The sequence below is a fragment of the Rhinatrema bivittatum genome, chromosome 7, assembly GCF_901001135.1.
Source record: "Rhinatrema bivittatum chromosome 7, aRhiBiv1.1, whole genome shotgun sequence".
In the NCBI taxonomy this organism is placed as follows: domain Eukaryota; kingdom Metazoa; phylum Chordata; class Amphibia; order Gymnophiona; family Rhinatrematidae; genus Rhinatrema; species Rhinatrema bivittatum.
The window spans coordinates 269,199,982-269,222,129 of NC_042621.1; the positions used below are offsets into that span (position 1 = coordinate 269,199,982).

A 22,148-nucleotide genomic window follows, 5' to 3' on the forward strand; every position below is an offset into this window, starting at 1 on the left:
GGCCAGTCTGTCCTTCGTAACCTGTTTATAACATGACGTACCAACACCCTTCCGCCTGCCTGGTGGGATTCAGTATGCCCTCTACCAAATTCCACCCCAGTTGTTGTGCCTGTTGCATGCCTTTGGGTACATTTGGTGCATGTTCAGACATCCTCAGCTCGGTACTCACCCATATGTGAGGACTACCATCCTGCTTGTCCTGTGAGAAAGCAAATTTTGCTTACCTGTAACAGGTGTTCTCACAGGATAGCAGGATATTAGTCCTCACGAAACCCGCCCGCCGCCCCGCGGTGTTGGATTCGTAATGTTTTGTTATTTTATTTTTCAGCACTGCCTGTAGCTTTCAAATAAGACTGAAGGGGGAACCCTGCTGGCTGCAGGGTTAGTGCCATGCTGGGCATGCCCAGTAGGGGCCAGTCAAAGTTCTGGAAACTTTGACAGAAGTTTTCCGTGATTGGCCTCCATCCTGATGATGTCACCCATATGTGAGGACTAACATCCTGCTGTCCTGTGAGAACACCTGTTACAGGTAAGCAACATGACGAAAAGCTATTTTCTCTTTAATTTTGGAAATTTCCTGATGCCCTATTTAGAAATAAGGATATGGGTCTAGTAGAGAGGGTTAGACTCTAGGTCTTAATCTGGTCAGTCTGGTTGTCAGGATAGCCACCATGGATATGCATGAGAGATATTTTGCATATTCATGATGGATATCATGAAAAAGTGAACCCGTTCACCCTCGAGACACTCTAAGGGTATGTGACAGTCTCCAAGGACTCATGGCGCAGCCACTTATACACTCCGGGTAACACTCTTGCTGCTTCTCAAGCAGTTTTGGCATCATGAATTTTCAGTAAGAAGTTGAATAGTAGGGTCTAGTAGGGGGTGAATTGCAGCCTGGCTAACATCAGTACATTGATGTCATCTATTTCAATGCAAGTTAAGCAGCAATTAGTGATAAGGCATTGATGCTGGGACCTGAAGAGGTCTCTGGTGGCCTACTGCACTGATGTCCATCTCTAGCTTATCAGGGAAGAAGCAATACCTATGCACAGGGCTTCATCAAGGTCTAGATACCCAGTAGTCAAGGGGAACTCTCACAGATGCATTGTATTTTAGACTGATTTGGAATCTGTACATTCTTGGGATTGTAATTATGAGTCTGAAGACTACTCTTAACAGGCGTCATAGAAAACATGATGGCAGAAAAAGACCATATGACCCATCTAGTCTGCCCATCCATCCAATTTCACTAGCCCTTACAATTCCCAACACTCCCTCAGAGATCCCCTGTATTTATCCCATACTTTATTGAATTCATATACAGTTTTTGCCTCCACCACCTCCACTGGGAGGCTGTTCTATTCATCCTCTGTAAAGAAACATTTCCTAGGAGTATTTCTGAGTCTACCCCCTTTCACCTTGATCCTATGACTCTTGTTCTAGAGCCTTCTTTCTGCTGGAAGAGGCTAGCCCCCTGTGTATGGAAACATTTGAGATATTTAAATGTCTATCATATCTCCCCTATCTTGCCTTTTCTCCAAGGATAAGCACAATGGTAGTCCTTACACATGGGTGACATCATCAGATGGAGCCCTGATGCGGAAAACGTATGTCAGAGTTTCTAGAACTTTGACTAAGCACACTGAGCATACCCAGTATGCCCTATACCATGCATCTACCTCCAGTCTCTCTTTTTCCAGAGCTGTAAGGCTCACAGTGTGAATTAGCTCACTTTTGGCTGTTTTTAGCCTTATGGAAGACTTTCCTTATCTTGCATGTTTTGCGAGTTTTTTTCCATTGTTCCGTCACTAGGTCCCTCTTGGTGCCTTCCCAAATTGTTCCAAGTCAGGGTTTTCAGTGATTCTGGTAAGTTTCCTTGCACGGTTGATTCCCCATGGCGGCAGTACCTCAGTGCCATGGCCACATCTGGTTTTCAGCGATGCACCCTGTGCCCAAGGACCATGTCCATTACTGATCCACATGAGATATGTGTCTTCTGCGTGGGGACATCGTATGATGTCCAGGGTTGCCACTTTTTCACCCAGTTGATCCAGAAGGGATGTCTGCTTCAACTCGACAAGATGGAACAGCTCATCGGGTCAGAGGAGTCTGAGCCATTGGCATCGGCAGCACTGGCATTGATGGACCAAGGAGCCGCACCGATAGACACTGAGCCATTGACATCAGTGGGACTCTCTGTTCCGACGGTGCCATCAGTAGATAGGAGTACCAGAGACTGACCACCATTGATCTCCTCCTGGCTGAGGATGTTGGGTTCCTCGTCATTGACTTTGACACCAGGGAAGTCTGGGCTAAGCATTGAGGGAAGTCAAAGAAGCATCAGCACCACTCCCCGTGAATACACTATGCCAGGCACAGATATGCACCGGCTCATGCCACGATGTCCCCGAATCGACTTTGCGGTGAGGAGTGGCAGTCCTCTGGTGCCAGGGGTCCATTACACTCTCCACCAGTGCTGATGCCAGTCACCGATTCACCTCATGAGTCCAAAGATCTGGCACCCCTCCTTCCTCCCAGTCAGTGTTGGCATCGGCAACGTTTGAGGAGGAGCTAGAGTGCCAAATCCAGCTGGCAGTGGAGTTGGCACTGCAGGGCTTCGATCCAGTAACACTGACAGCACCACCCATCCTCATAACACTGCTGGAGAAACTCAACATGCTCATCAGTGCATTATTGACCCAGCTAGGGTCAGTTCCCGGGACAGCTTCGGTGCCCAGTAGGGCATCTAGGCCTCCCCCTACCGATATGGTGGTCATTGCTGGTTCCTCCAAGGAGGAAGCTTCACCGGGGCCGACAGAGACACCAAGGCCTGCAATCCCCCATCCAGTTTTACCTGTACCTGCACCTCTGGATGAAGGCTGAGCACCTAGGGCCTCACCCCTGTAGCTTACAGTGAGGATGAGGACCCCATGACCCCTGGGGGGATGATGCTTCGAGGTCCTCTGACAAGGGCTCCGAGGGTCTCCCATCAGACCCTTCTCCTTCAGAGGAATGAAGGAATTCTCTGGCTGAGGACTTGATCTTAACAGGGTTTGTAAGGGTGATGGTGGAAGCCATCCCATTTCAGTTGTTAATGAAGGAGGATGCCAGGCACAAAATGCTTAAGATCCTCCAGTTCATGGAGCCTCCTAAGGAGATCATGGCGGTCCCTACAGGAGGTTTTGACTGGGACATAAGGAGTGTAGGCCAGTAGGCCAGTCACCCGTACCTGGGATGGTGGATCCTCCCAGTAGGAGGCAGGCTGCGGTTCTTTGCAAAGCAGTGACCCAGTGTAACCTTGGACCAGTGGGTTCTTTCCATTGTTCATCAAGGGTATCAATTAAACCTATTGAATGTCCCACTAAATTGCCCGTGCCTGTTTTAGGGGCCAGTAAAACATCAGGAGGTACTGCTAGCAGAGCTCTCCCTCTTAACAGCCAGGGCGATCGAGTTCGTACCACCAGGGCAAAGAGACCAGGGATTCTACTCCAAGAACTTCCTGATTCCAAAGAAAACAGGAGCACTTCATCTCATCCTAGATCTAAGGGCCTTGAACAAGTTTCCAAAAAAAGAAAAGTTCAAGATGGTTTCCTAGGGCACCTTGAACCCCCTTGGGGTTCAAGGAGGGGTGCCAGATCTTTGGACTCATGAGGTGGATCGAGGGACTGGCTATGCTCCCTCGATCTACAGGACATATATACTTACATCAAGATCTTCCCCGGTCACAGGAAGTCATAGTTGGTGATTCGATTATTAGGAATGTAGATAGCTGGGTGGCTGGTGGGCGTGAGGATCGCCTGGTAACATGCCTACCTGGTGCGAAGGTGGCGGACCTCACGCGTCACCTAGATAGGATTTTAGACAGTGCTGGGGAGGAGCCGGCTGTCGTGGTACACGTGGGCACCAACGACATAGGAAAATGTGGGAGGGAGGTTCTGGAAGCCAAATTTAGGCTCTTAGGTAGAAAGATTAAATCCAGAACCTCCAGGGTAGCATTCTCTGAAATGCTCCCTGTTCCACGCGCAGGTCACCAGAGGCAGGCAGAGCTCCGGAGTCTCAATGCGTGGATGAGACGATGGTGCAAGGAAGAGGGATTCAGTTTTGTTAGGAACTGGGGAACCTTTTGGGGAAGGGGGAGTCTCTTCCGAAGGGATGGGCTCCACCTTAACCAGGATGGAACCAGACTGCTGGCGCTAACCCTTAAAAAGGAGATAGAGCAGCTTTTAAACTAGAACAAAGGGGAAAGCCGACAGTCGCTCAGCAGCGCATGGTTCGGAGAGATGTATCTTTAAAGGATACTAATGATGCACTAGAATTAGGGCATCCCGACAGTGAGGTTCCAATAATTAGAAAAGTAGTCCAAATGCCTGTAACTAAAAACTCACCTGAGCTAAAAAATTCTAACTTATCCCTATCAATTAAAAAGCAGAATAAAAATACAATCAAAAAACAAACTTTGAAATGTTTGTATGCTAATGCCAGAAGTCTAAGAAGTAAGATGGGAGAATTAGAATGTATAGCAGTAAATGATGACATAGACTTAATTGGCATCTCAGAGACATGGTGGAAAGAGGATAACCAATGGGACAGTGCTATACCGGGGTACAAATTATATCGCAATGACAGAGAGGAGCAGTCGGGAGGAGGTGTGGCGCTTTATGTCCGGGATGGCATAGAGTCCAACAGGATAAACATCCTGCATGAGACTAAATACAAAATTGAATCTTTATGGGTAGAAATCCCTTGTGTATCAGGGAAGACTACAGTGATAGGGGTATACTACCGTCCACCTGGTCAAGATGGTGAGATGGACAGTGAAATGCTAAGAGAAATTAGGGAAGCCAACCAAATTGGTAGTGCAGTAATAATGGGAGACTTCAATTACCCCAATATAGACTGGGTAAATGTATCATCGGGTCACGCTAGAGAGATAACGTTCCTGGATGGAATAAATGATAGCTTTATGGAGCAAATGGTTCAGGAACCGACGAGAGAGGGAGCAATTTTAGATCTAATTCTCAGTGGAGCACAGGACTTGGTGAGAGAGGTAACGGTGGTGGGGCCGCTTGGCAATAGTGATCATAATATGATCAGATTTGATTTAATGACTGGAAAAGGAACAGTGTGCAAATCCAAAGCTCTCGTGCTAAACTTTCAAAAGGGAAACTTTGATAAAATGAGAAAAATTGTTAGAAAAAAACTGAAAGGAGCAGCTACAAAAGTAAAAAATGTCCAAGAGGCGTGGTCATTGTTAAAAAATACCATTCTAGAAGCACAGTCCAGATGTATTCCACACATTAAGAAAGGTGGAAAGAAGGCAAAACGATTACCGGCATGGTTAAAAGGGGAGGTGAAAGAAGCTATTTTAGCCAAAAGATCTTCATTCAAAAATTGGAAGAAGGATCCAACAGAAGAAAATAGGATAAAGCATAAACATTGGCAAGTTAAATGTAAGACATTGATAAGACAGGCTAAGAGAGAATTTGAAAAGAAGTTGGCTGTAGAGGCAAAAACTCACAGTAAAAACTTTTTTAAATATATCCGAAGCAGAAAGCCTGTGAGGGAGTCAGTTGGACCTTTAGATGATCGAGGGGTTAAAGGGGCACTTAGAGAAGATAAGGCCATCGCGGAAAGATTAAATGATTTCTTTGCTTCGGTGTTTACTGAAGAGGATGTTGGGGAGGTACCCGTAATGGAGAAGGTTTTCATGGGTAATGATTCAGATGGACTGAATCAAATCACGGTGAACCTAGAAGATGTGGTAGGCCTGATTGACAAACTGAAGAGTAGTAAATCACCTGGACCGGATGGTATACACCCCAGAGTTCTGAAGGAACTAAAAAATGAAATTTCAGACCTATTAGTAAAAATTTGTAACTTATCATTAAAATCATCCATTGTACCTGAAGACTGGAGGATAGCAAATGTAACCCCAATATTTAAAAAGGGCTCCAGGGGCGATCCGGGAAACTACAGACCGGTTAGCCTGACTTCAGTGCCAGGAAAAATAGTGGAAAGTGTTCTAAACATCAAAATCACAGAACATATAGAAAGACATGGTTTAATGGAACAAAGTCAGCATGGCTTTACCCAGGGCAAGTCTTGCCTCACAAATCTGCTTCACTTTTTTGAAGGAGTTAATAAACATGTGGATAAAGGTGAACCGGTAGATATAGTATACTTGGATTTTCAGAAGGCGTTTGACAAAGTTCCTCATGAGAGGCTTCTAGGAAAAGTAAAAAGTCATGGGATAGGTGGCGATGTCCTTTCGTGGATTGCAAACTGGCTAAAAGACAGGAAACAGAGAGTAGGATTAAATGGGCAATTTTCTCAGTGGAAGGGAGTGGACAGTGGAGTGCCTCAGGGATCTGTATTGGGACCCTTACTGTTCAATATATTTATAAATGATCTGGAAAGAAATACGACGAGTGAGATAATCAAATTTGCAGATGACACAAAATTGTGCAGAGTAGTTAAATCACAAGCAGATTGTGATAAATTGCAGGAAGACCTTGTGAGACTGGAAAATTGGGCATCCAAATGGCAGATGAAATTTAATGTGGAAAAGTGCAAGGTGATGCATATAGGGAAAAATAACCCATGCTATAATTACACGATGTTGGGTTCCATATTAGGTGCTACAACCCAAGAAAGAGATCTAGGTGTCATAGTGGATAACACATTGAAATCGTCGGTTCAGTGTGCTGCGGCAGTCAAAAAAGCAAACAGAATGTTGGGAATTATTAGAAAAGGAATGATGAATAAAACGGAAAATGTCATAATGCCTCTGTATCGCTCCATGGTGAGACCGCACCTTGAATACTGTGTACAATTCTGGTCGCCGCATCTCAAAAAAGATATAATTGCGATGGAGAAGGTACAGAGAAGGGCTACCAAAATGATAAGGGGAATGGAACAACTCCCCTATGAGGAAAGACTAAAGAGATTAGGACTTTTCAGCTTGGAGAAGAGACGACTGAGGGGGGATATGATAGAGGTGTTTAAAATCATGAGAGGTCTAGAACGGGTAGATGTGAATCGGTTATTTACTCTTTCAGATAGTAGAAGGACTAGGGGACACTCCATGAAGTTAGCATGGGGCACATTTAAAACTAATCGGAGAAAGTTCTTTTTTACTCAACGCACAATTAAACTCTGGAATTTGTTGCCAGAGAATGTGGTTCGTGCAGGTAGTATAGCTGTGTTTAAAAAAGGATTGGATAAGTTCTTGGAGGAGAAGTCCATTACCTGCTATTAGGTTCACTTAGAGAATAGCCACTGCCATTAGCAATGGTTACATGGAATAGACTTAGTTTTTGGGTACTTGCCAGGTTCTTATGGCCTGGATTGGCCACTGTTGGAAACAGGATGCTGGGCTTGATGGACCCTTGGTCTGACCCAGTATGGCATTTTCTTATGTTCTTATGTTCTTATGTTGTGATGGGAAAACAGCACTTCCTGTATTGGGTGTTGCCATTTGGGCTAACGTCAGCCCCATTAGTCTTCAATAAATGCCTGGCCGTGGTGGCAACGCATCTCCGCAGGCTAGGAGTGCATGCTTTCCCTTATCTGGATGATTGGCTGGTCAAGAGCACATCTCAGGCAGAGGCTACCAGGTCCATTCGCTTGCCCATCTGGGTGTTGGGGCAAACGAAGTTGATAAGTCCCAGCTGTCGCAGCACCGGAAAAGGCCCAATATAACGGGGGGCTAATCGCATGGAAGGGACTCTCAAACGGATGTGCCTGGTACTAAGCCACACCTTTTCACCCGGACGGAACCAAGGAGCTGGTCGTCGATGCTTATCGGCAAAAGTCTTGGCGGTGTGAGCCACTTTTCGAGCAACTGTTGGGTATAAAACCAGAGCCATCTCAATTGTGCAGCAGTGAGCTGGGCTGCCGGTGATGGCACCGGCAAAGGCAAGGGTGGCCTGGGTTGTCGTCCAAATACAATCTGAAAAGGTGAGGCCCCAGTCGAGGTACAGGCGTGTGAATTGTGCGAGAACTCAGCCCAAGAGAGGAGTGTCGCCCAGTCGTCTTGACGGGAGTTTACATACATCTGTAGAAATTGTTTTAATGTATGATTTGTGCGTTCAGCCTGCCCGTTGGCTTGCGGGTGAAACACGGTGGTAAAGTCCAAGGAAATGCGAAACGTCTTACACAGATGGAGCCAGTAACGGGCTGTGAACTGAGGGCCGCGTTCAGAAGCGATGTACTGCGGTAGGCAGTGGAGGTGAAAGATATGTAGCATGAACAGTTGAGCCAAACAAGGAGCAGACGGGAGGGAGGGTAGCGGCGTGAAGTGGGCCATTTTGGAAAACTGATCCACTACTACCCATATTACTGTATTGCCCTCTGACGGTGGAAGATTCACAATAAAGTCTGTGGAGATATGTGTCCAAGGTTTCGTGGGCACAAGCAGTGGTTGTAAAAGTCCCCAAGTTTTCCCAGTAGGAATCTTATGTTGAGCACAAGTTGGGCAGGAATCGACATATGCTCGTATATCCTTATGCATTTCGGGCCACCAATAATATTGTTGAAGAAGTGTTTGGGTCCGAGCTCGTCCAGGATGCCTGGCTAACTGGGAATCATGCCCCCAGGCCAGTACTTTGTTACGCAGTCTCTTGGGCACCACCGTCTTACCAGGTGGAATAGTGAATGTCGCTGAGAAGGTGATGCAAGCCGGATCTATAATATGTTGAATGGGCTCCTCTATGTCTTCCGCGGAGAAGGATCGGGATAGGGCATCTGCCTTAATGTTCTTGTTAGCTGGTCGGTATCGAAGTTCAAAGTTGAAACGTGTGAAAAAGAGCACCCAACGAGCTTGGCACGGGTTCAGACGTTGGGCTTGTTGGAGATACACCAGGTTTTTATGGTCAGTGTAGACTGTTATATGATGTTGAGCTCCCTCCAGCCACTGCCGCCACTCCTCCAACACAAGTTTAATGGCAAGGAGTTCTTTGTCGCCGATGGAGTAATTACGTTCAGCCGACAAAAATTTCTTAGAAAAGTAGGAACAAGGATGGGAAGTTCCCGCTGTGTCTGTCTGGCTTAAGACAGCTCCTACTCCTTCAGCTGAGGCATCTACTTCTACCATAAATGGACGACTGGGATCAGGATGTCGAAGGCAAGGTTGTTGAAGGAAGGAGTACTCAAGAACTCCTTCCTTTAACAACCTTGTTGTTGAAGGAAGGAGTTGTTGAAGGAATGCTTTTTCCGCCTCTAAAGGCCAGGCCTTGACGTTTGCCCCTTTTCGAGTAAGGGCAGTGAGAGGTGCCGCCAATTTAGAAAAATTTTGAATAAAACTACGATAGTAGTTAGCGAATCCCAGGAAGCGCTGGAGCGCTCGTAATCTGTTAGATTGGGGCCATTCTTGAATACATTTCAATTTAGAGGGGTCCATCTGGAAACCTTGTTTGGAGATAATGTACCCCAAAAAGGCAAAGATTCCTGTTCAAAAATGCATTTTTCAATCTTAGTATAGAGATGATTTTCTCTTAGGCGTTGTAAAACCTGGGTAACGTGTTGTTGATGCGCCTGTAAATCGGAAGAAAAAATCAAAATGTCATCTAAATAGACTATAACGCAAACATAGAGCAGGTCTCGAAATATCTCATTGATGAAGTGCTGAAATACTGCCGGAGCATTAGTCAGTCCAAATGGCATGACAAGATATTCATAATGTCCATCTCTGGTGTTGAAGGCTGTCTTCCACTCATCAGCCTCCCGAATCCTGATTAGATTATACGCTCCACGGAGATCCAATTTAGAGAACACCCTGGCTCCCTGTAGGCGATCAAAGAGTTCAGCTACTAGCGGCAATGGATATCGATCCTTGATGGTGATGGCGTTCAATCAATCAATACACGGACATAGTTTCCCATCTTTTTATCCAACAAAGAAGAAGCCAGCCTCGGCTGGAGATTTGGATCATCGAATAAATCCCTTCTGCAGATTGTCTTGGATATATTCGGTCATAGCATTGGTCTCCAGGGTGGATAATGGATAGACCCTACCACAAGGCGGGGTAGCTCCAGGAACCAGATTGATGGTGCAATCAAATTCTTGGTGAGGGGGTAAAGTATCTGCAGCCTTTTTTGAAAAAACATCAGCAAACTGACTGTACTGGGGAGGCAACCCCTCAAGACATGAGGTACAAATGAAATTACAGGATGGCTTAGATCCTTTAATACAGGTCTCCTGGCATGCAGTGCCCCAGTGAAGAAGTTTTAACGATGTCCAGTCGAACAGTGGATTGTGACGTTGCAACCAAGGAATGCCAAGAACGATTGGATGAATGGCTTTCTGGATGACATAAAAGGTGATACATTCAGTATGATTCGGTGCAATGTTGCAAACCAAAGGAACCATGTGATGAGTTATTCTTCCAGGTAAGGGGTCTCCATGGATGGACGATATAACCAACAGCCTTGAACACTGGTGAGTAGGAATGCGCAATTGTTCCACCACATCTTGCAAGATGAAACTTCCTCCGGCCCCAGAATCTATTAGAGCCAGTGTGGACAATTGGTGGTCTCCTAAAAGCAAGGTGACATGTAGAGTAAGTGGGGGAGACGTTGAAGTGATACCTAGGGTTACCCCACCGATGGAGCATAGGCTTGGAAGTTTCCCAGACGTGTAGGACAACGAGCAATGAGATGGCCTGATCCTCCACAATATAGACAAGAGACCCGCCTTACAGCACCTTTGTCGTTCCTCCGGAGAGAGAGGACCATGGCCTAGCTGCATCGGCTCTTCGACAGTCCCCTCTGTGGTGGATGCTGTTCGAGAGATGGGCGAAAAGGGATGAGATGGGGAAGTGCTCGCCATGCGCCTTCGTGTGCTCAGTCCTTCACGAGACCTCTCTTGTAGCCGGCAGTCAATCCTGGTTACTAATTCAATAATGGAATCCAAAGAGCGAGGTAGCTCGTGGGCAGCCATTTCGTCCTTAATTCTGGATGACAAACCTTCTAAAAATATAGTCCGGAGACAGTTCCCCTCCCAATTGAGTTCTGATGCTAGTGTTCTGAATTCGATAGTGTAATCTGCCAGCGGACAACTTCCTTGTCGGAGTTGCAGAAGACTGGAACCAGTGACTACTTGTTTTCCTGGATCATCAAATATTTGTTGAAACAGTTCCAAGAATTTAGGAAGATTTTGCAGGATCGGATCTGACCGTCGCCAGAAGGGCGACGGTCAGATCTTACCCTCTGTTAGAGGGCCTTACCCTCTAACAGAGACAAAATATATGTGGTCTTTGTGAGATCATCCGGAAAGAGGGAGGCTTGAAGACGGAAGTGATTGCTACATTGGTCCCCTACAATTGTGCTGCAAAGACTCCGCGAGAACCGCCTATGCGCCAAGTTGTCTAAATGCGAGTTCCACAAGGAATCAGTGCCTTTCCTAGGGTACATTGTTTACAACAAAGGTTTCTAGATGGACCCACAGAAGCTGGAGAGCATTCAGAAATGGACACAACCCACAGGTCTAAAGACTCTTAGACGATTTCTGGGATTTACTAACTACTACAGAACATTCATCAAGAATTACTCCTCACTAACTGTTCCGCTAACAGCAATGACTAAGAAAGGTGCCAACGTCGCCAATTGGTCTACGGAAGCTGTAACAGCATTTCAGAAACTGAAAGACGCCTTCTCGAGCAAGCCATGCCTCCATCATCCGGATCCGAACTGGCCCTTCAACGTTGAGGTCAATGCCTCATATGTAGGCATAGTTAAGCCAATCCAGTGACACTAAGATCTTGCATCCATGTTCCTTTTTCTCCCGGCACTTCTCGCCAGTGGAGAAGAACTACGGCATTGGGGATAAAGAGCTACTGGTAATAAAGATGGCATTCGAAGAGTGGCGCCCCTGGCTTGAAGGTGCACAACATCAGATCACTGTTTTCACGGATCAGCGCCTAAACCATAGGCAGGCGAGATGGTCCCTGTTCTTCAACAGATTTGACTTTGTGCTGAAATACTGCCCTGGAGATAAGAACGTCAGAGCAAATGCCCTATCTCGCTCATTTCTCTCTGAGGACGTACCTGATGAACCCCAACATATCATCGACCCGAAAAGAGTTATCTTGTCAGCTACACACCCGGTACCTGTGGGCAAAACCATTGTTCCCAGGAACCTAAGGAAAAAGCTGTTGGCATGGGCTCACGATTCCAGTCTTTGCAGCACTCTTTTGACATCTTCCAGATGAGTGTTCATGTCCTGGGAAAATATCAAGATGTCATCTAAGTATACAACAACACATTTGTAGAGTAGGTCACGCAGAATGTCGTTCATCATGTTTTGGAAGACAGCTGGGGCATTGCACAGGCCGAAGGGCATCACTAGATATTCAAACTGCCCATCCCGGGTATTGAAGGCTGTCTTCCATTCATCGTCAGATCTGATGCGAATTAGGTTGTAGGCTCCCTTGAGATTAAACTTGGAGAATATCTTGGCTCCCTGTAGTCTATAGAATAGCTCCGAGATGAGTGGTAAGGGATAGCATTCTTTCACAGTGATCTTGTTTAGACCTCTGTAGTCAATGCATGGACGCAAAGTTCCGTCCTTCTTCCCCACAAACAAGAAGCCTGCACCGGCAGGAGACTTAGAGGGTCTTATGAAGCCTTTCTGAAGGTTCTCCTGTATGTACTCAGACATAGCTTTATTTTCTACTATGGAGAGAGGGTAAACCCTTCCTTTGGGTGGTTCGGTATTAGGCTTCAAATTGATGGCGCAGTTGTAGGATCTGTGTGGAGGTAGTACATCCGCAACTTCTTTGGAAAATACATCTTGAAAAGATGCATACTGAGGCAGCAACCCAGGCATCAATGGGATAGTTGGCATGCAAGGTATTGGAGAAACCTCCATCAGACATTTACCATGGCAATCTGGACCCCAACGTGAAAGCTCCAGAGTGGCCCAGTTGAATTGAGGCATATGCTGCTACAGCCACAATAGCCCCGGTACTAAAGGGTGCATGGCCTTCTCTAGTACAAAAAAGGAAATAGTCTCTGAATGGAGAGCCACCGGTCCATAAACTCACTGGTTCGGTGAGATGAGTTACTTCGCCCGGTAAGGGCTCCCCATGAATTGAAGATAGGAGTAGTGGAGATGTCATAGTGGTGGTGGGAATCCGCAAGTGCTCCACTAATCGTTTCAAAATGAAGTTGCCTCCTGCTCCAGAGTCCACTAGAGCAAGAATCTGGTATTCTAAGGGTCCGCAGATTAAGGATACAGAGAGAGAGAGTGGAGGAGAGGGTACAGTTAGACCTAAGAAGAGTCCTCCCACAGGACTTAGGTCTGCCAGTTTCCCAGACATATAGGGCATGTTTGTACTGCATGACCAGCTTGTCCACAATACATGCATAGTCCCATCCTCTTTCGCGTTCTTCTCTCTTATGAAGTCAGGTGGCTGCGGCCTAATTGCACTGGTTCTTCTTTGCCCGCAACTGGACCCGAGGGAACAGGCCTGGGTCTGGAAGTCTTGGTCTCTTGAACCTTGTCACGAAGTCGGAGATCAATCCTTGTTGCCAACTTCACCAGTTCAGCCAAGGTCTCAGGCATCTCACGAGCTGCCAGCTCGTCTTTCAAACGAGAGTTCAGTCCTTCAAAGAGAGGGTCCTCAGGCATTTAGGGTCCCAATGAAATTCTGACGCCAGTGTCTTGAATTCTATGGCGAAGTCTGATAAAGGTTTATTACTTTGCTTCAGGTGAACCAACGAAGATCTTGCAGTCGTGTGCCGGGCAGGGTCATCGAAAACTGACCTGAACAGTTCCAGGAACCGGGCAAGATCCTGTAGGACAGGATCATCGCACTCCCACAGCGAAGAGGCCCAAGCTAACACTCTTCCATCCAGATAAGACAAGATGTAGGTAGTCTTGGCATATGCTGTAGGAAAATGATTAGGTTGCAGGGAAAAGTGCATGCAACATTGGTTGATAAATCCTCTATATTTCCAAACTTCCCCTGAGAAGCGTGTTGGAGCAGATAGAGGTACAATTGTCTTGACCGTCACTTCTGGCGGTGTAACTTCTTTACCTGTGGAGGTCGGTGAATTCATCTGTGCGTGCAGCTGCTTAAATGCAGCAGTCAAGTTCTCAAGTGCGTTCTGCTGTTCAGAGATTCGCTGGGCCAGGCCTGGAATGGCCTGCAATGCGGTGAGCTGAGCCGAATCCATGGAGTTAGCAATCTGTTATGATTTTGAGGTGTTTGAGTGGATTCTTGGGTACTGTGGGGATGATCCCCGTGAGGAGCCACAGTACTAGGCTAGACTCGAGACACACAAACACAGAGTTATGTCTTTTATTGTACAGCTGATGTATACCACTAGAGGTGGCAGTAGTGAGGTGATCCAGAGGTCGCAGTCCAGGGATCGTCGGCAGAGGGAACCCGTCTCACCGAGATGGTGCAACGAGCTGTAGATGAGACAGACTGAGAAGTTAGATTACTCACTAAGTTGATGGCTGATGGGTGAAGATTCCAGCAGGCAGAAGTAGTTCAATACAGGCACTGTACCAGGGAGAGCAGGCCCTCAAGGAACGAGTACCTGATCCCGGATAGGCACCTGAAAAAAAGCAAAGGGCCCCCGAGGAGCAGATACCCAAGGTTAGTGAATTACCCCGAAGGACAGAGAGAGCTTCCAGCAGCAGCAAGGAAGCGGCAGAGTAGCTCAGACCAGGCAGACTGATCCTTGCTAACTCAATGAGCTAGCAAACATGGGCAGGCTAAATACCCGGATGGCATGACGTCACTCGAGGGGGACGCCCCCGAGGTTCCCGCCATGATGTGTATAAAGACGTGGATGGCATGCGCGCGCACACCCTAGGAGGCCCTTAGGAGAAACATGGCGTGAAGCTTTGCCATAGCCGTTCCGGGGACGCCGGAGAGAGCGGCATGCAGATGCGGCAGCAGCCATCTTCCCAAGGCTAGCGGGGAGAGCAGAGAAAAAGGTGAGGCATAAAGGTCAAAGCCGTCTGAGACCGACGGATGCAACAGAGTTGGATCATTGGAGGGGTACCGGGAGGAAGTAGGACTCAAGCCCTTCCCTGATTCATTGACATCTCTGTCCCCGGTGGAACGGTAAGCTCCTGCAAACCCTGCTGAGGCGATGGAACCAGACCCATATAGGGGCGAAACGACAGCAGAGGTCACCAATGGTGCTCTCTCTATTGCTGAGGCTGCAGATCAAGCTGAAATCTCTCCAGAGCTCAGCAATGCAGGGAGAACTTCTGAAAGAGCAGCTCAACAAAAGCATGGAGGAATACCAGCACATCTAGAGACTCTACCACTGATACAGTCTTATGAATTGGTAAGACCTGATACTTTTACTCTGGAAATGTTTTGGGAAGCTATTAAATCCCTCAATAATAATATTTCTTCACAAATCAATCCTTTGGTGAATAGCTTAAATGTTATGGATGTCCAGGTGAAAGTATTGGAAAATGAAAGTAAACTTACTAAAAACATCTGTGAGAATTTGAAGGTAGAGGCAGAAAGTTCTTGTCTTTTCAGCAAGCACTGCTTAAAGAAAATCAAATGCTTTTGAATCATATTGGAGAATAAAATTGGGGTGAAAATTCTATGTTTTATTAACTTTCCAAAAGATCCTTTTATATCCCCTAAAGAGATGTGGAAGAAATATTTGCTGGATTTTTTTAAAATTTCTGAACAAACTTCATCCTTGGTTTCAAGAGTGTACTATCTTCCACCTTGTAAGAAATCCCCATCGGAAGGAGGAAATATGCAGGTTTTGACACCAATTAAAGTACCCAGTTTGAATCTTATGGCAATTCTTGAGACGCCAGAGACTGAATTGGTTATTCCAGCAACCTTTATTGCCGCATTTCTTTTGGAATCAGACAGAGACTGGGTGTTGAAGCTTTTTTTCCGCCATCATTTGCAAACTTTTCTAAATTTACAAGTTTGGGTATACCCGGATCTCATTAGGCAGCAGTTTTTGACATTGAGGCCTAAAGTGTTAGCTTTCGAAGCTTTCTTCATTCTTAAATTTCCATGCAAATGTATTATAAAATATCAGAATGTGTCTTATGTTTTTTTCCAACCTTCTCAACTTTCTACTTTTCTCATCAATAGAGCTTCAATATTGCCAGAATCTTCTCCATTGTCTTTGTACATTCAGATATGTACTGTTCATTATGTATAAAAGGCCCCTTTTAATGCTAACATTTGCCGATTAGAATTTATTTTCTTTTTCCTAAGGTCGACTTTAGGATCTCCTGTACTGAGAAATGAGATTGAGACTTAGGTCTGTCTTTATTTCCTTACACTTTGTATGCCTAAATGTCTCTATGTTTATTGCTTCAAGTGGATTTTGATGTACAATGAAAATTCAATAAATACAAAATTAAGATTAAAAATGTTTTCATTCACTTTTCAAAAGTTATAGTAGTTACATAGTTGGCAAACCACAGAATTTTGCTTTGCTCACTTTCTGTATAAAATGTATGTTATTTAATATATTTATATAACGCTTAGCCAGTTTTTGTAAGATCACTGAAGGCAGTGTACAACATTAAAAGGCAAACAAATTGGGGGATCCAAGTTGGCTGCATGAAGGACTCAGCTCTGTGGTGTTTTTTTCCCTGTTGTCTATTTTTCTCCATCATGGCAATCAAGAGAAAAGCAAGGCAAGGGACTTACCCTGCATTCAAGCCAGTGCCTCCACCCACAGGGTCAATGGATGCCCATGTTGTCTATGGTTTGATGGCATTGGAGAGGGAGCTGGTGGAGAGTTTGAGAAGGGAAAGTGAGCTCCCGTCTCCCCAGGCTTATCGGTGATATTGTGCCTAGCAGTTAGAACGCCTTCATCGGATCTTGCTGTTTGCCACATGTCTGTGCTATGCTGGGGAGAGATGCTGAGTGATGATGTCTGTGCAGTGGCTCTGAGGTCAGGAAATGCAGAGAAATGCACCGTGGCAGCATTTGTCAGTCAGAGTATCGCCGACGATTATGGTTTGATTCGAGTCCAAGTAATTGCGGAAAAAGAGACAGAAGCTCAACCTGATGTTTCTTCTCCTTCCCTGAGGTCTCTTCAGAGGGGCTTCATATTAGTGAGACCAACTGTTTACTCTTGAATCTTTATGAGACACAAGTGAGAATCTGGGAAGTACTACTGTTATACAAATAAAGTCTTTGGCAGATGAGCGGATTCAGTCATCAGCAAAACTCTAATCTGAACTGCAGTCAAAAAATTACTGTTATCTACAGTATATAAAATACAGCATGTAAATTCAGTCCAAGAGGCTGTGATTAAGGAGAATTCTCTTTTGTCAAGAATAGAGAACCTTGAAAATATAATCAGGAACAGGAATTTAAGCTTCATCAGTTTTCCTAAGGTGCCATTAATCTATCCTCATGAGATGTTTAGAAGGTATTTGGTGGGAGTATTAGAAGTGCCTGATCAATCTGTGTGTGCTGCCACTGTCTAAGATTTACTATCTTTCTCCTTTTAAAAAGAAAGATGCTCTGGAGGGGGGACAATAAGAACTGTCTACTATTGTTGCTGCTGAAAACAATATGGATTTAACCACAATACTTGAGACTTCTGATAGTGTTTTAGCGGTACCATCGACTCTGATAGTGACCCTGGCATTGGAGCAGATGCCTGAGACTTTATTTAGACCTCAGAGAGAAACCTCCATGCAGCTTAAGGTCAAGGTTTTCCCTGATGTGCAAAACAAACCCAGCAGGAAGCATAGGCAGAGTCTATTTATGAGACCGAGAGTACTGCAGTTAGGGATGTTGTTTTTTTTCTGAAATTCCCTTGCAAATGCTATATTAAGTATAATGATGTTGTTTATATTATTTTCAAACCCAACCAGCTGTCTCATTTCTTAGGTGATGTTTGTTCAGTTAAATGTGTCTTCATCTCCTCTGCCTGGTCCATTATAATTATTGGCTCTATTATTACGATAAACCATATGGCTATATGAATTTCTTCTAGTTTTTATTTAGTTTAAGTTATGTTATTGGATCCCCTTGTTTGAGGACAAAATGTAGAATTTAACATGATTAATTTTTCTTTAAATTACTTACTGTGGATTTGTTTTTCAATGTTTAATTCTTGATTTTCCATTTAAGATTATATGTCTTGGATTGTATTGAAATGCATAAATAAAAAGTTATAAAACAAATCAATATAAAAATATGCATCAGAACTAAAAATCATTTGTTACATTGCTAGAGGAACAGCATACCTCTATAGAATAGTATTTTGTTTCTATTAGTATTTGCCACTTTGCATAAATTATTCTGTGTCATGCACAAAATGAAAGAATATAATGTCTTATACATTGAAACATGGTATTTTCTTATTTGCAGTTCTATTCCCTTCCTTCTCCATCAAGCAGCCCTGTGTACTGCCTTCGATTCAGCACCAAATGCCTCTACGCTGCCCTGGCATCAGCACTTCATGTTCTTGACTTCGCATCTACTGACTTGCAAATCAAGAGCTAAAGGGAAAAATTTGCTTACAGTAGAACCACATCTAGTACTTATGAACTGCTGGCTGGAAGCTGAGCTTTGAACTCGGGGATCTAGAAGAAAAAGCACATGAACAGGGCGAATATTTCTCAGGGAACATATGAACTATTGGCTTCATAGAAATCAACCATACTAAGATTAGCATATTAAGTTTTAACCTTTATCTATCTTTTCTGTAAAATTTAAAAAAAAAACAGCTTCTGCTTTAAACTTTATTTTATATTTGTTTTCTTAAAGCATTATTTGTGTATATTTAGATTATGCATTTGGAAGGATTTCTCAAATAAAGACAGAAGTGCACCGATATGGTGTTGAACGTCAATACACTTATGCTGTTTTGAATGACAGATTTTCATAGGGCTTGTAAGAGTTTTACAGAACCACTAAAAGTGCATGTAAACCTTGTCTTCTGGGTACTTTATCTCCTTGTACTTGGCATATTTCACAAAAAATTTCAACTTAAAATCAAGGGTTTAGGGCCAGCCGGTGGCTCATTAACAGTGATGCGCGCTGCCATACAGAAGGTCCCCGGTTCAACCTTTGAGTCAGATGTTCTGATTTCTGGATCAGCTGGTGAAGTTGTGGAGGCAGACCTGCTCACTGCTCAAGGGTGACACCTAGTGGCAAAATTCAGAGCCCTGGTGCATGGCCCTCAGCCAAGGACTAAGTACACTGGAATGGGAGAGGGGGGGGGGTATAAAAAAGGGGGGAAATCCCCAGGTACATACAAGTACAGAATGTAATCAAATTGCACTCACTCTGGATATTGGAATGGATAGTCTGCTCTCAACAGTTTATTTTTTGTGCAATTCCTACTTAACTGGATTTAGATTTAGGGATATTTTGATCTTTTCATCTGGAATTTTATATTGTTTACAACGAAAGAAATGTGTGGCAAACAAATACTGATCAATATCTCTTAACAGCAGAGAAATTGTAATTGTAAATACAGTCACCTAAGTGGTACATGTTTGTAAATAAACAGTCAAATATAGTATAAAAACTAGGGCCATGACACGGCCATGTTTCGCGTCAGGGGGACCATGACTTCTGTAAATCTTAAAGACTAGGGCGTCTCAATACAGGATACCATGGGTTGACTGTATGTAGTTGGAGGGATCAACTGAAACTCTTGATGTCAGAGTCAGAGTGTACTGAGTGCTAAGCTCCAATTCGTGTTGCCAGAAGCGTCTATAAGGGGTAAACGTGCAGCAGTTAGAGATCCTATGCTGTGGGTCAGCAAAGCTACACCACCATTCAGCACTCCTTGGACAGAGTTTTAAAAGCGGTGAAGATTATTAAGACCTTGTTCTCGCTCGGGTCTGCATTCCTGCACAAAACTGCGGGCAGTTTTGTGCAGGAATGCGCTCTCCCTTCGAACCCATAGATTCTTGTGATCTTAAATTTCTCACTTGGAATACTACCTTCCTCATAGCCATTACATCAGCTAGAAGAGTTAGTGAGTTTCAAGCACTTGTAACATATCCACCCTATACTAAGTTCCTACATGACAAGGTGGTTCTACGTACACATCCAAAATTCCTTCCCAAAGTAGTTACGGAATTCCACTTAAATCAATCCATAAATTTACTCACATTCTTTCCAAGGCCTCATTCCCATCCAGGAGAAATAGCCTTGCACACTTTGGTCTGCAAGTGTACACTTGCCTTTTATATAGACCGAACTGCAGTCCATAGAAAATCCACTCAACTGTTTGTATCTTATGATCCAAACAAACCAGGTAAAGCAGTGGGTAAACATACTCTGTCCAACTGGTTAGCAGATTGCATACAGTTTTGCTATGAAAAAGCAGGCCTTCCTCTCCAAGGGCGAGTAAAGGCACATTCAGTAAGAGCAATGTCAACCTCAGTAGCACACTATCGTTCAGTACCAATCCTTGACATATGTAAAGCAGCAACATGGAGTTCTCTTCACACTTTTGCAGCTCATTACTGCTTGGACAAAGAAGGAAGACAAGATTCAGCCTATGGACAATCTGTCTTAAAGAACTTGTTTCCAGTTTAATCCCAACTCCTTCTACATCCAACCTGCTGTGATCTTTGGCTAACTCATTCTAAAAAATACTTACTATTACTTAACCACGAACGACTCAGCCTCTAGCTTGCTATTCACCCATATGTGAGGACTAGCATCCTGCTTGTCCTGGGATAAAGCAACATTGCTTACCTTGTAATAGGTGTTATCCCAGGACAGCAGGATGTAGTCCTCACAGATCCCACCCGCCACCCCGCGGAGTTGGGCCTCATACCTTTATTATTTTATTTTTGCTAACGCTTTTGCTACATACCAGACTGAAGAGAGACACCTGTGGCAGAGAATATCATGGCATGCTGGGCATGCTCAGTGGCCTCTCAGGGCCAGTCAAAAGTTTCTAGAAACTTTGACAGAAAGGTTTCCCGCGCTGGGCTCCATTCTGTGACGTCACCCATATGTGAGGACTACATCCTGCTGTTCTGGGATAACACCTATTACAAGGTAAGCAATTTTGCTATCTGGAAGATTGGCTGGTCAAGAGCTCATCTCGGGCAGGGGCCGTCAGGTCCATACGCTTGACCATTCGAGTATTGGAGTCACTAGTTTAGTTTTCAACTACCCAAAGTCCCATCTCAACCCATCACCTCAATTGGATTTCATAGGAACCCTGCTAGACACGGCTCAAGCCAAGACCTTTCTGCCCTGCCAGAGGGCCATTGCCATAGCGACCATTGTAGCAGAGATTCAACAGAGCCAGTAGGTGTCTGCCTGGCTGCAGCCATTCATGTTACTCCCTTGGCATGTTTTCACATGCACAGAGCCCACAGAATCCTGAGGTCGCAGTGGTACCAAGCCACTCAGCGCCTCTAGGATTGCATCTGAGTTACCCCATCTTTTCAGGACTCATTGTCCTAGTGGTGGGTACTTTCCAATCTGGAATAGGGGATCTCATTTTGGAGTCTCCCCACTCAAATTTTCCTAACCGGGGATGCATCTACCCTGGGGTAGGGAGCTCATGTAGATGAGCTTGGTACCCAGGGTCTTTGGTCCACTTACAAACGTTCTTGTCAAATCAACTCCCTGGAGCTTCAGGCAATCAGGTATATGCTTTGAGATTGGCTGTCCAACAAAGTTGTCCTGATCCAGACAGACAACCATGTAGCCATCTGGTATGTCAACTAGCAGGGAGGACCAGGATCATACCTTCTGTGTCAGAAAGCATCCAGATCTGGTCATTGGCCCTGTCCCACAGGATGGTGCTCAGGGCCATGTACCTGGTCGGTGCAGAGAATATGGTAGTGGACTAGCTGAATCAAGCCTTCAAACCTCACGAGTGGTCCCTGGACCAGGGGATAGTGAATCAGATATTCCACCTCTAGAGGAGCCCAGTCGTAGATCCGTTCACATCCCCCTGCAACAGGAAGGTACCTCGGTTCTGCTCCCTGTACAGGTCAGACAGCAAACCAGCCTCAAAAGCCCTTGCCTGACATTGGGGCAAGGGTCTTCTGTATGCGTATTCTTGATTCCCTTAGTGGCAAAGACTCGTTTGAAGCTTAGTCCCTCACTGGCCGAGACAGATCTGGTTTCCACTCCTGCAGGAGTTGTCTATCTGGAAACCAATCAGTCTGGGAACTTCCCCAGATCTCAT

The 22,148-nt window shown here is 45.0% G+C and overlaps 1 protein-coding gene across 1 annotated transcript in view; it reads left to right on the top strand.

Annotated features, from left to right (window-relative positions):
* The window catches only part of FBXW4 (F-box and WD repeat domain containing 4), a 426,456-nt gene extending 407,629 nt beyond the window's left edge, over positions 1 to 18,827 (top strand). Inside the window, exon 9 of the mRNA XM_029610216.1 lies at positions 18,344 to 18,827. Coding sequence (XP_029466076.1) covers positions 18,344 to 18,478 — 135 coding nt within the window. The 3' untranslated portion in view covers positions 18,479 to 18,827. The remainder of the gene's footprint in view (positions 1 to 18,343) is intronic.
* Positions 18,828 to 22,148: the final 3,321 nt, after the last annotated feature.